A 12,591-nucleotide genomic window follows, 5' to 3' on the forward strand; every position below is an offset into this window, starting at 1 on the left:
GTTGATTCACATTTAATTTGTCCACACCTTCAGTATCCACGCATTTGTTGCTTCAATAATATTTTTAATTTTTAATTTACTCATCTGTTTAAACGAAATCTCACATGTACCCTTTTGGAAGGATCTTCTAAGCAACTTTTGTTGTCTAACATCCACATAGGAAGAGGCCCAGGCCAGATGGTTCCTGTTGAAGCGTTTTTTTTTTTTTTTTCAACATTCCACATAACTTGCAGATATTCCAAGCTGCACTTCTTGTGTAGCTGACTGGTGATTGCACTTGACTTATCATAGTCTAGTTGATCTGCTGCCCCTTTACAACCCCCTGAAGCAAAGGCAGCCCATCACAACACATTATTTTTGGAAATAGTGTCCTGAATCTGAGGAGGCTTTAAACGGCTGTTTTAAATTCACAATCGGTGAAGTTTTCCATGAATTCATAATTCAGGTCTAACCGCTGACGTCCAGTCATGACTCTTGTATTTTTGGACGATGCAAATGTGTCTGTTTCACATTTAGATTGCACTACTTATTTTCTTACAGTGGGAATAAGCCTTGTTTAAAGGATTCTAGTTCTTTCAGTTTTCATTATATTGAGTGCAATGTATTTTGTATTTCTTAACAAAAAGGTTATGGGGATAAAATCAGCCCTTTCAAAATGGGGTGGTTGTATGTGGTGGTGCCACCTTTAACACCAGCACTCATTCTCTCAATAACAACACAAAGCACAGCACATTACATTGTTACAGTGAAAGGAACATTACACACAAGGCATCTTAGGAAGGTGTTGAGCCTGCCAGAGAAGCTTCAGTGTATATTTTTGACATTTATTCCTCAAGTCTATAAATCTCAACTTGGTTCTTCCAAAATATATGTCCTCATTTTGTCTTTTAATGGTCTTGGTGATGTTTAATTTTTTGATCCTCAACCTGACGGAGCAATTTTGTACTGATTTCTTTGAAATGTTCACAACAGTACAGCAAACTAACTGAAAGTAAAGTTGTGAGTAAAAAACAATAGAGACTGTGATCAGTTTGAAGAATTGAGAAAACTTATCCAAATATTTGACTTATTTTAAACCGTGTCACTAATCCTCCTGACTTTAAAGAGATAAACTATAGTTGATTTGTATAGGGAACCAAAACATTATAACCACTCCAAAACAGAAGCAATTATCCTGTTTTAACCATTTATAGAAAGGGACACAACTTAAGTTTGATTCACGCCGAGTGTACTGCAACAACACGGGGGGCAATACAAGCAAACATGACAAAGTAGTTTTTTTGTAGAGACCAGAACTAATGGAAAGATTGTAAAAAAACCCAGCCAAGCATTTCTTGAAAGCAGAAGCCATTCAGTGTTAAGATAACAGGATACCAGCCTCCCTTACTTCACCCGCTGCATTTCTCTCTGTGCGGGGGAGTAAAAGGGAGAAAGAGGAGAGGCAAAGGATTTCTGGGAATGTATCAACTCAGCCCACCCCACACAAGCTCTGAAGTGCAGTTTCTTGTAAAAGACTCAGACTTAGACAAACAAAACCAAAAAAAAACAACAACTTAAAAGTTCTGAAGAAGCTAATATAGCAATAGGGAATCACATACACTGGAAATGTACATTTACCAATTCTATAAGCAAGTTTACGAATCAGAGATTTTCAGGAAAAATGATCTGGTCCTGACTTATTCCACAGTAGTTTTTCAAGTAATTTATTTAGGTTGTCAAAGATGCATTAAAAAAGCCTGCAGGTCATCATTTAAAAGTTTTCACATCTTGGGTCCTCTCTGTCACAGGCACTGAGTTTGCACCACAATATGCAACATGTATATGTGCACAGCAACTATGAGCACACGACAGCCGCTGCTTTCAGTGGTTTCCCAGGCAGCAGTGAATTTCAGTGAGATTTCCAGAGTACATCACAACACTGTCCAGTTCTAACATGTCCAGAAACAACAATGAAGCAGTAAAGGAAAAAAGAAATATTTATACATATATATATATATATATATATATATATATATATCTACAGCAGCTCCTCTTTAAGTTAAGGCACCAATATTACTGAAAAGATGCGTTACGATTTCCCTGAGGAAAACGCTAAATGAACTCTTTTCATTTTTAACGGTCACAATTTACAGCTCCACATGCAGTCACACAAAATATATCAAACAGCAATGATTTCTAGAAAACATTATGTAAAAACTTTTTTTTTAATAGAATAATATAATAATTTTTAAGCACATCCCACTGAAACCAAGTTTTCATTGAAAGCACGAATGTAAGATATACAAACACAGAACAATAAGACGCTAAAACAACACCAACAAAAAAACAGTCACTTTAACTGACTAACTGATACAAACTGAAGATTAAAGGATAAGACCGGTTTTTTGACATTGGGCCCTTGATTTCACATTATAACATGATGTTCTACTCACCCCTGCTTGTTGTTGGTAATTTGGAGCTGTTCCGAAGATATTCGAGAGGCGTCTGGCTGCTCTCTTGAGATATTCGGCCATGAAACGGTTTCCTATGGGCAAGCTTATACAGGCACAAACTATGCTGTTTATAATTTATTAATTACTCTACACTAGCACTGATAACGTGGAGGTGCGTCGCTTACTTAAAAAAATCCGGGTTACTGTAATTTTGATTTCTTTTTTGTCGTAAAGTGGGTGTTACTGACGTCATCGTCGTGCTACTGCCACAGACAGCCCACAGACCTGCTGCCTGTTTATTCATTCGGCTAAAATTCAAAATTAGTAACCCGGATTTTTTTAAGTAAGCGACGCACCTCCACGTTATCAGTGCTAGTGTACAGTAATTAATAAATTATAAACAGCATAGTTTGTGCCTGTATAAACTTGCCCATAGGAAACCGTTTCATGGCCGAATATCTCAAGAGAGCAGCCAGACTCCTCTCGAATATCTTCGGAACAGCTCCAAATGTTCAACAACACGCAGGGGTGAGTAGAACATCATGTTATAATGTGAAATCAAGGGCCCAATGTCAAAAAAACGGTCTTATCCTTTAAGGCTAGGGATATTTCAAATGAAAAACCTAAAAACCCCATGATGCCGGTTATAACTGTGATAAGTGAGTCACACACACATGGCTCTGCTGCCAGTGGCTGGAAATATTTCCTAAAAACTGTAGTGTCCAGATGTTGCCACAATAAACTACTACAGACATTTTTTCTACTTTAGTCTGCATATGCAATTCACCCTTTTCTTGTACATTCATCTCCTTAACTCAATAAATTGTGAAATTAACAACTAAAGCTGTTGACATCTGTTTTCTAATATGGCCTCAAGCATAAAGTATAGGGATGGGAATCGAAAACCAGTTCTTGTTGAGAACCGGTTCCCAGTTTTTCAATTCATTGGAAATGTTTGGCAATTTTGCAAACCATTTGCCTCATTGTAAAACCTGCTATTAGTAACGGTTAAGGTTAAATGAATGCCTTTTCATGCATTACATTTAGATGAAATCATGAGAAACAGAGCCTGACTGGCTCAGAGCCAGAGGCTGGTGGTACTACCCCCAGTTCACCTCTACCTCCAGCTTCTCCTTTCATCAGAGCAGGGAAGAGTTAAATTACCCAGGCCATGATAGACCAATGTGGACCTCACCGTTGTTGGGTTTGTAAGGTCATGACTCGTGTTACTTCTATACTAAACAAAGTTGATGCTAATCGACCGGTTTGTTGTCCTTTTTCTCCAAATGAGAATTGATAAGGGAACCGATAAAGAACCGAATCGTTAAGCAGAATCAAAAATGGAATTGGAATCGTAAAAATCTTATAAATTCCCATCCCTAATAAAGTAAGACCATGTACGACAGGGATGTCAAACTGATGGGAAACGATCAGCCAGACTCAAACTGGAAATACTGCAACGGTTTTTTCTGCATCAAGTCAAAGCCACAGCTCAAGACTGTCCATTCATATCCATGCAGGTTTACTTCAGGGGCACCGCAATGTGCTGCTTGGGAAAACGGAAAACATCCTTAAAGTTGTACTGTCCCATCCGGTTCGGTTTGTAGCAGAGGAAGTATCCAATCAGGAATACGATGACCAGAGCAGCAGTGACTATGAAAGCAATTATTAAAATGATGATTATGTTTGGTTTGGGCTCCACTGCAGAGAAGAAGAGAATAGCACATGTCAGACAACACAAAATACAAAATCAGTCACCACAAACTTCCTTCTTGGTTTCGTGTGGGTTAGACTTATTTCTTAACTGCTGTTGCTTTTCTGTGACTCACTTCCCAAAAACAATCATAACTCAAAAGTGAACATTACAAAACTCACCTCGGATTTTGAATGTCACTTGGATTTCATTTACAATGTTGCGGACCTTACAGATATACTCCCCCTCATGCTCAAGGCCTACAGACCCAACAGTGAAAACACTGTCATTGTGGGGTTTGTCAGTGAAAGGGAGCGTCCAGGTGTATGAAGGGTCGGGGTTTCCCACAGCCGAGCAGTTCAGCTGTAAAGGTCCTCCCTCTTTGATGGTGATTGTTTCTCGGTTTGCTGATCCATCCAGCACAGGCTCATCTGTGTGATGGTTCAGGGAGGATCAAATAAAACATGTTAGTCCACCTGGGATGGAAACAATTTGGGACTTTTTAACTATTACTCAGGGATGAACACATTGTAAGAAAAGAAATTTGGAAAGTACCCAACTGGCATCACACTGTACTGTCCCTGAAAGTCCACTGCACTTCACTTTCACTTTCAGCTACCATTTATTTCTACTCCTTCACACTTTCCCAACACGAGCCAATTAATTTAACATAACAGGGTTTGTGGGTTCTCTCCGGCTACTCTGGCTTCCTCCCACGATCAAAAACATGCATGTTAGATTAAGTGGTGATTCTAGGCCCTAATAATGTGGCCCCATATCTGTGTGGCCCTGTAATGTATTGACAATAACAGCTGGAATAGGCTCCAGCCCCCGCCTCGAAAACCCTAAATTAGATGAAACAGATAAGGAAAATGGATGTTTGCTTGCTTTAACAGGCACATGTCTATGTATATTAATAATTAATCATTTCTATTTCTCTTTACTCAAACAAGAAGTAACTGAATTTTTGTCATTTGTTTTAACCACAATGACAACAAAATGATAGAAAAAATATAAATAGCTGTATGGTTAGTTTTTCATCACACTCACAGTACACTGTAGCAGTGAGGTGTCCTGACTTCACCACTGGAGGGGGCTGTGGTCCTTCGGCTCCCAGCTCCAGTTTGGTTTCACACCAGAACTCGGCTCCATCGTCTTCTTTACTGGCATTGAAGCTCAGAGTGAAGCTCTCATTCACTAGTTTCTTATTTGTGTTGCTGGACTGCAGGTGACCCAGTGCTGTCTGTCCTCTGTAGAAGGTCACAGTGACTTTTTGAATAGGAGCAACATTCAGCACATCACACTGCAGTGTGTAACGGCCACCCTCACTCATGGGCCCAGTGTGATTTACAAAGCTGATGGACACTTCTTGTGGAGGCTCTGTGAAGATGAGAAAAAGAACAAAGATGTAAGAAAAGACAGAAACGAAGCAAGAGTCTGTCAACAGCTGCAGACAGCTGTGTACCTGAACAAATGAAGAGATAAAACTCTGATAATAACAGAAAATCTTCTCAAGCAACTGTCTGGTTTAAGAGCAAATGTACTTACGGTAGACTGTAACAGGCAGCTCGGATATACATTGGACATTATTAACAGTAAAATAGCAAAGGAGAGATAGATTCCATTCAGTGAGGTTGTCAACGTGCCATGACAGCTTGGTTTCACTGTCCTTTGAAGAGGTTCCAACAGGCTTTTCCAAACCAAAATTGGTGAAGTTGAAGTTGCAGCCATCCTTACAAGCTACACATGCGGCAGAGGCTTGATCACCGTACTTCACTACCAGTCTGGATGGAGTGAATTCAGGAACATTTGTACAAGATTTATCTGTAAGAAACACAGTAATTATTGTAAAGACTTTATATAAGAATCTTCTTCATCAGTATACAATATTTTTGGGATATATAAGAATGAAACAAACACACACACACACACACACATATATATATATATATATATATATATATATATATATATATATATATATATATATATATATATATATATATATATATATATATATATATATTGTTACGAACTCTTGATACTTGGTTTGAACGTTCACAGGTGACCATAAACAACACTAAAAAAGTTGTGCATCGTACTGCACACTACAGTTGAATTACTATAATCACAATCAGATAGAAAAAACACATAGAACAAACAAGTTATTTGAAGATAAAGAACGCAAATGACCGAACAAAATCCATGTAAATGATGAAATTCCTGACGCCTGGAACTGCTGCACCAAAGTTCATTTAGCCTAATCCACATTCGAACGCACCAAAAGACTGAACTTAACGACTCGTCTATGAGAAGGTTAACTATAACTGTTTCTTTGGTCTACCAAAAAAAAGAAGACAAAAATATTTTAATCTCGAATGCGGAAAACTTACCAAAGCCGGACACCTGTGAATCGGGCAGAGAATTCAGCAAGAAAACCACCAAAAATGTGTAAAAGAGAAACATCTCCTCTCGTTGGTTTAAAACAGGTTAAAAGTCTCCGAATTCAAGGTTGGACAGAGAGTGGCTCGAACTGATACGAAACGCAGTCAAAATGGTCGACTCCCCTTTCCCATAATTGACGTAAAGGAGAAGGAGGCTGAGTGCAGCGCGCGGTCACACTGTGACGTAACGCCGGGAGAGTTAAAGCGAGTAAGAATCAGGTTTAGAGAAACGGGAAGGATTCTGAAAGTGGAACCATTACTGCTTTTGGGAAATCCCGGGGCTCTCAGCAGGGGATGAGTGGCGCCCTCATGACATGACCCGTCACCATTCATTTGGGCATGTCCCACAGAGCTTAGTCATCACACTCGAAAACATCTCCGTTTCAACACAAGTTCATTAAGAATAGACCATTTTCTGAGGTGAAGGTAATGCATTAGGTCTGCGTTTAATCAATCAACACACGCACACGAGGCTCTTTCGTTGGCTATCTCTGTCATCTTTTTCATGAAGAAAATACTTAATAAAGTAAATAAAACAATACTTATGTAGGAATCGAGTGCAAAGCACTTGCACCTCAAAACTGTTGTTATGTGACTTAGAGTTGCCTAATTATAACGAGCCTATATCTGTTTTTGATTAGCAACAGAGAAAAAAGTTTAAACCTAAATTTTTGGGGGTAATTAGCTTCAAACGCGGAGTTCTCTTATCTGTTTTTCTGTGAGCCTTCCCCCACTTGGCATGTCCGGGATCAGATGGCTCAGAAGCTGCCTTGACTCCGTTTCACTTCCTCACACCCACTTAAATCCACTTCAGTTGTGTTCATTTTTTTCTGTGTCACTGCCCAGTTAATTTTAAACTGTTTATTCTAGTTCCCCCCGACTCCAGCTTGTACTTACTGGCGCCATAACTCTCTATCAGAAGCCCAGATATTTGAATGACACTCGGTATGAGGAAAAGAGCAACAGACCAGCACAAGTGGACGAGGAGAGGGCTGTCAAGTGAGGGAAACCATGACCACGCCACCAACAGAATACCATCAGAATACCATCCAACTCTGTCATAAGAAGCGTTCTTTAATAAGATTTATTCGCAATATAGTTTAAATGTAAAAGAGCAATAAATTTAAATTTCCAGTTCTCAGAATCTGTTACATATCATGATGTCAAAGGTAAATAAGAAGAGAAAAGAAAAGTCTTTAAAGAGACTGCTTATGTTATCATCTCTTGAATTCCTTACTCTGAATGTGTGTATGGAAAAAAAAGAAAGAGAAAGCTGAAAATGCTTTCTTCTATTACTGTAGGTTGGCTATCAAACATTAGTAATTCAGTTATGAGTGTTCCTATTACTTTTTAACAGCCAGTAACGTTAGTAACGTGGAAACGTATGAAAGTCACACTGTTCTCAGGAAGTGAGCTCAGATAGGTTAAAAATGCCTCACAGTGTGTTAAATGCCACCGGGGAAAACAATGTTTGTTTTCCTAGAGGCCTCAGTTAGCCAGAACTGAAATGAGGAAGGGCCTCTTACAAACTCCTCTGGTTGCTGGAGGGTATACTTAAATATGAATATAAGCAATAATTACACAGAAAATAATAATTACCGGTAGGTTAATAATAAATGTTACGATTGAAATTCAATAAAAGCACCTCCTTAAAATAGTTTCTACTGCCATACAATCTATCTGCTCTGATCTAAAAGAAAAAAACAATGAACACAATTCCTAACATGCTTTAAGTATGAAATGTCCTGACCTGGCCATTTAACTGGACCTACTTGTCCCTGTGCACATTCAACAATTTCTTCCGGCCCATCCATCCATTTTCATCTGCTTAGCTGAGGTCAGTTTGTGGAGGCAACAGGTCCAGGAGAGAAACCCAGACGTCCCTCTCCCCAGAGACACTCTCCAGCTCCTCCTGGGGGATCCCGAGGCGTTCCCAGGCCAGAAGGGTCATAATATCCCTCCAGCTCAGAGATACTCATTGCGCGGCTCACGAGCCACATGCGGCTCCTCAAGCTTTAATTGGTGACTCGCACTCGCATAGTAGCTTATAACAATATGGTAACAATGACAATACATTTTTTCAAATAACATACAGCGAATACTGCACAGTATTAAGTATTTTTATGAAGTTTGCGTTTTTGTAGTACAGTATCAAGTATTTTTATTAAGTATTAATTAAGGCTTAGCTAATGGTGTTTCCTAAAGGGGGCACACTATTAAACCTGGCAACGCAGCCCGCTTAAACCACCGTCACACTTGACCGCAGTGCACGCTAGCTCCTTTAGCCAGCGCGAGATGCAGGCACAATGGATCGGTTTTTATTTAAAAAAGGGCAAAAACCAGCACTAAAACCAAACGAAAATCAGCATGAAGACGCCAGAGAGGGGACGAGCAGGCAAACGTCGGGTGTACCACGAGATGCAGGCACAATGGATCGGTTTTTAATTAAAAAAGGGCTCAATGTCTCACTGTGATTACAACAACAAACTACAAATACAACATATTAAGGCAAATATGGTCTTAATTGAAAATGTATTGGCTGTGTTGTTTCTTTTTTTGTGGGATATTATATATGTAGAAATGCATATTTGGAAAAGGGGACTTAGTATGTTGTCATAAAAGTGGCTCTTCCCTTGATTTTGCTCTGCCAATGTGGCTCTTGTGAAAAAAAATTGTGAGTATCACTGCTCCAGCTAGTCCTGGGACTGCCCAGGGACCTCCTCCCAGTAAATTTAATGTTTTGCCTTCTGGCTCAGCTCCCTCTTTATCACAACGGACCGGAGCAGCACCCTCATCACTGCTGACGAAGCTCCAATCCGTCTGTCCATCTGTCACTCCAACCTGCCATCCCTTGTGAACAAGATACCCAGATGCCTGAGGCAAGGTCTCATTCCCAACCTGGAGAGAATATTACACCTTTTTCCGGTTGAGAACCATGGCCTCGGGTTTGGAAGAGCTGACTTTCATCCCGGCTGCTTCCCACTCTACTTCCAACAAGGTGATGGACGAGTCTTCCCCCAAGTCCTCAGACTCTGCCTCCTCAACGGAGGACATACTAGCCGGATTGCAAAGTGCTCCTTCCACGGCCCAACAACATCCTCAGTCCAGGTCAGCAGTTCTCCACCCAGGTCAAGCACAACCTGCGAAGGTCCCTGCTTTCCCTCTCTGCATCGCCGAATGGTTTGCCAGAACATCTTTGAGGCAAGCGAAAGTCCTTCTCCGTAGTCTCCCCGAATTCCTCCCACACCCGAGTTTTAGTTTCACCAACCACCACTGCTGCAGCCCTTTCAGCCACTCGGTACCCTTCAGCTGCTTCAAGTGAGCCCTGGGACAACCAAGCCTGAAACGCCTCCTTTTTCAGCTTCCCTCAGCGCTGACGTCCACCAGCGGGTCCTCTGGTTACCGCCACGACTGGCACCTACAACTTTAAAGGGATAGTTCGCCTCTTTTGACATGAAGCTGTATGACATCCCATATTAGCAATATCGTTTTGGAAATTCTGGACATTCTGGACATTCTGGACATTCCCAGTTCGCCCTCACTACTCGTTTTGGCTTTTTACTGTTTGGTGCATATGTACAATCAACAGTCAGAACACTCCTGCGAGTTGCAGCCTCCAACACGCTCAGTCGGGGGCTTGTGAGTTGAGAAAGTCGATTCATCCATCCATTTTCTATACCCGCTTAATCTGACTGTCGGGTCGTGGGGGGGCTAGAGCCTATCCCAGCGGTCATTGGGCGAGAGGCGGGGTGCACCCTGGACCGGTCAGTTGAGAAAGTTTAACACTTTTTTTCTCTTAAGTGTGGCATTGTTCATGGGTTAAAACCAATCAAACAAACCATTGTGTTAGTCAGACTAAAACTGGACTTTTAAAGAAAGACTTCAGTTCATAACTCCACCCACGAGGGAAGCTAGGGGAAAACCAGGCACATAGAGAACTCTGCTCACAGAGGCTCAACTGCTGTCCGTTCAAAGAATAGATATCTTTAGCCTACAGAAAACGCTTTGCACTGTATGAAGAATAAGACTTTTCACTTCTTCAAAAAAAAACTGAAATGAAAAGAGGAAACGCAGGGTCACTGAGAAGTTGAAGATTAAAGTTTCAGGTTAATATTTGAACCTGTGAGAACACAGACAGATAATTCATAAGTTCATAAGTTACTATGAAAAAGCACCAAAACAATCACCACAGCTGAGTTACTGGTCACTTGAATTTTTAGGACTCACTTTGAACTGCAGCAGTGAGGTGTCCTGACTTCACCACTGGAGGGGGCTGTGGTCCTTCGGCTCCCAGCTCCAGTTTGGCTTCACACCAGAACTCGGCTCCATCGTCTTCTTTACTGGCATTGAAGCTCAGAGTGAAGCTCTCATTCACTAGTTTCTTATTTGTGTTGCTGGACTGCAGGTGACCCAGTGCTGACTGTCCTCTGTAGAAGGTCACAGTGACTTTTTGAATAGGAGCAACATTCAGCACATCACACTGCAGTGTGTAACGGCCACCCTCACTCATGGGCCCAGTGTGATTTACAAAGCTGATGGACACTTCTTGTGGAGGCTCTGTGAAGATGAGAAAAAGAACAAAGATGTAAGAAAAGACAGAAACGAAGCAAGAGTCTGTCAACAGCTGCAGACAGCTGTGTACCTGAACAAATGAAGAGATAAAACTCTGATGATAACAGAAAATCTTCACAAGCAACTGTCTGGTTTAAGAGCAAATGTACTTACGGTAGACTGTAACAGGCAGCTCGGATATACATTGGACATTATTAACAGTAAAATAGCAAAGGAGAGATAGATTCCATTCAGTGAGGTTGTCAACATGCCATGACAGATTGGTTTCACTGTCCTTTGAAGAGGTTCCAACAGGCTTTTCCAAACCAAAATTGGTGAAGTTGAAGTTGCAGCCATCCTTACAAGCTACACATGCGGCAGAGGCTTGATCACCGTACTTCACTACCAGTCTGGATGCAGTGAATTCAGGACAATTTGTACAAGATTTATCTGTAAGAAACACAGAAGCCTAAATGTTATGATTCTGCACATCAGCACATTAATCTTATCACACAATCTTTCTTTAATTCAACATTTAGCTGACTATACTTTTGTAATTAATGAGTCACTGATATCTAATAAACAAGATGATCAACAACACATCCTGATCATGGACCTTATTCAAAGTAAGAACGATAACTATTATAATCTGGGACTTTACATGAACATTACAGAAAGTCCAGACAGTTAGGAAAGTGATGGAGACTCAAAGGAAAGCCAGAGAGAACAGCTTCATTACTTCATAGTAAAAACAGGGAGTCTTATCAAGGTTATTTTGAGGCTAACGTTCAGCAGTGATTTATGAACAAAAAAGTTCAACATAAAAACAAAACCACAAGTAATTTATAGCAGAAAGAGCCTGATGACAAAGATGGAAACCGTTAACTTACCACAGCTGGACACACTGCAGATGCACAGAAAACTCATGAAGGAAACAACCAACAGAACAAACTGGAAAAACATTCTCTCCGCTAGTTTTTTGCACATCAAATAAAACAAAATGATCCAACATCAAATCCGAAAGAGGTTAGAAATCTATTCTGCTGTATGAGTTCGCTTTCCTTTGCCTTAGTTGGAGGGTCAGTGGGACAATGTATGCAGCACAGCCTGTTTTCCCACCACACATCCTCTCTTAAGTTTGTTTTCTTTTCCAGTCAGGAAAACGTGTGACGCATTGTGTATCAAGGCTGTCCCTGTGGACTTAAAAACGAAAGTGTCGGGAATGAAGTGAATGTTAAAGGCACTTTTAATTACTTCTGAACTACCAACACCTTGGACAAAAGGTGTATTTTCTGTTTTTGTGTAACAGGCTTTTTAACAGGGGGTTGTTTAGCAACGTATGGCAAATATGTAGGAACAACCAGACACATTCTAAGGCGTCTTAAAATGTCATTTCTTCATCTCAGTTGCTCATTGAATGCTCAGAAATATACACTGTGCTCACATGGCAATTTGTCTTAGTGTTTAATCT

At 40.5% G+C, this 12,591-nt stretch overlaps 1 protein-coding gene across 1 annotated transcript; it reads right to left on the reverse strand.

Moving 5' to 3' along the window:
• Positions 1–2,961: 2,961 nt before the first annotated feature.
• On the reverse strand, positions 2,962–12,218 carry LOC142379007 (vascular cell adhesion protein 1-like). Its single transcript, XM_075464059.1, has 7 exons — positions 12,011–12,218; positions 11,295–11,570; positions 10,797–11,126; positions 5,674–5,949; positions 5,176–5,505; positions 4,308–4,556; positions 2,962–4,133 (listed from the first exon to the last, which is right to left on the reverse strand). The coding sequence occupies exons 1-7, from the start codon at positions 12,105–12,107 to the stop codon at positions 3,955–3,957; spliced, it is 1,737 nt and encodes a 578-aa protein (XP_075320174.1). The 5' UTR covers positions 12,108–12,218; the 3' UTR covers positions 2,962–3,954.
• Positions 12,219–12,591: the final 373 nt, after the last annotated feature.

Source organism: Odontesthes bonariensis, chromosome 4, assembly GCF_027942865.1.
Source record: "Odontesthes bonariensis isolate fOdoBon6 chromosome 4, fOdoBon6.hap1, whole genome shotgun sequence".
Classification (NCBI taxonomy): Eukaryota; Metazoa; Chordata; class Actinopteri; order Atheriniformes; family Atherinopsidae; genus Odontesthes; species Odontesthes bonariensis.

Coding starts and splice junctions, on each gene's coding strand:
- LOC142379007 (XM_075464059.1), bottom strand. CDS start 12,107: ATGTGCAAAAAACTAGCGGAGAGAATGTTTTTCCAGTTTGTTCTGTTG. Junction 5,950..10,796: donor CCTCACTGCTGCAGTTCAAA/GTGAGTCCTAAA, acceptor TGTTTCTTACAG/ATAAATCTTGTACAAATGTT. Junction 5,506..5,673: donor GCTGCCTGTTACAGTCTACC/GTAAGTACATTT, acceptor TCATCTTCACAG/AGCCTCCACAAGAAGTGTCC.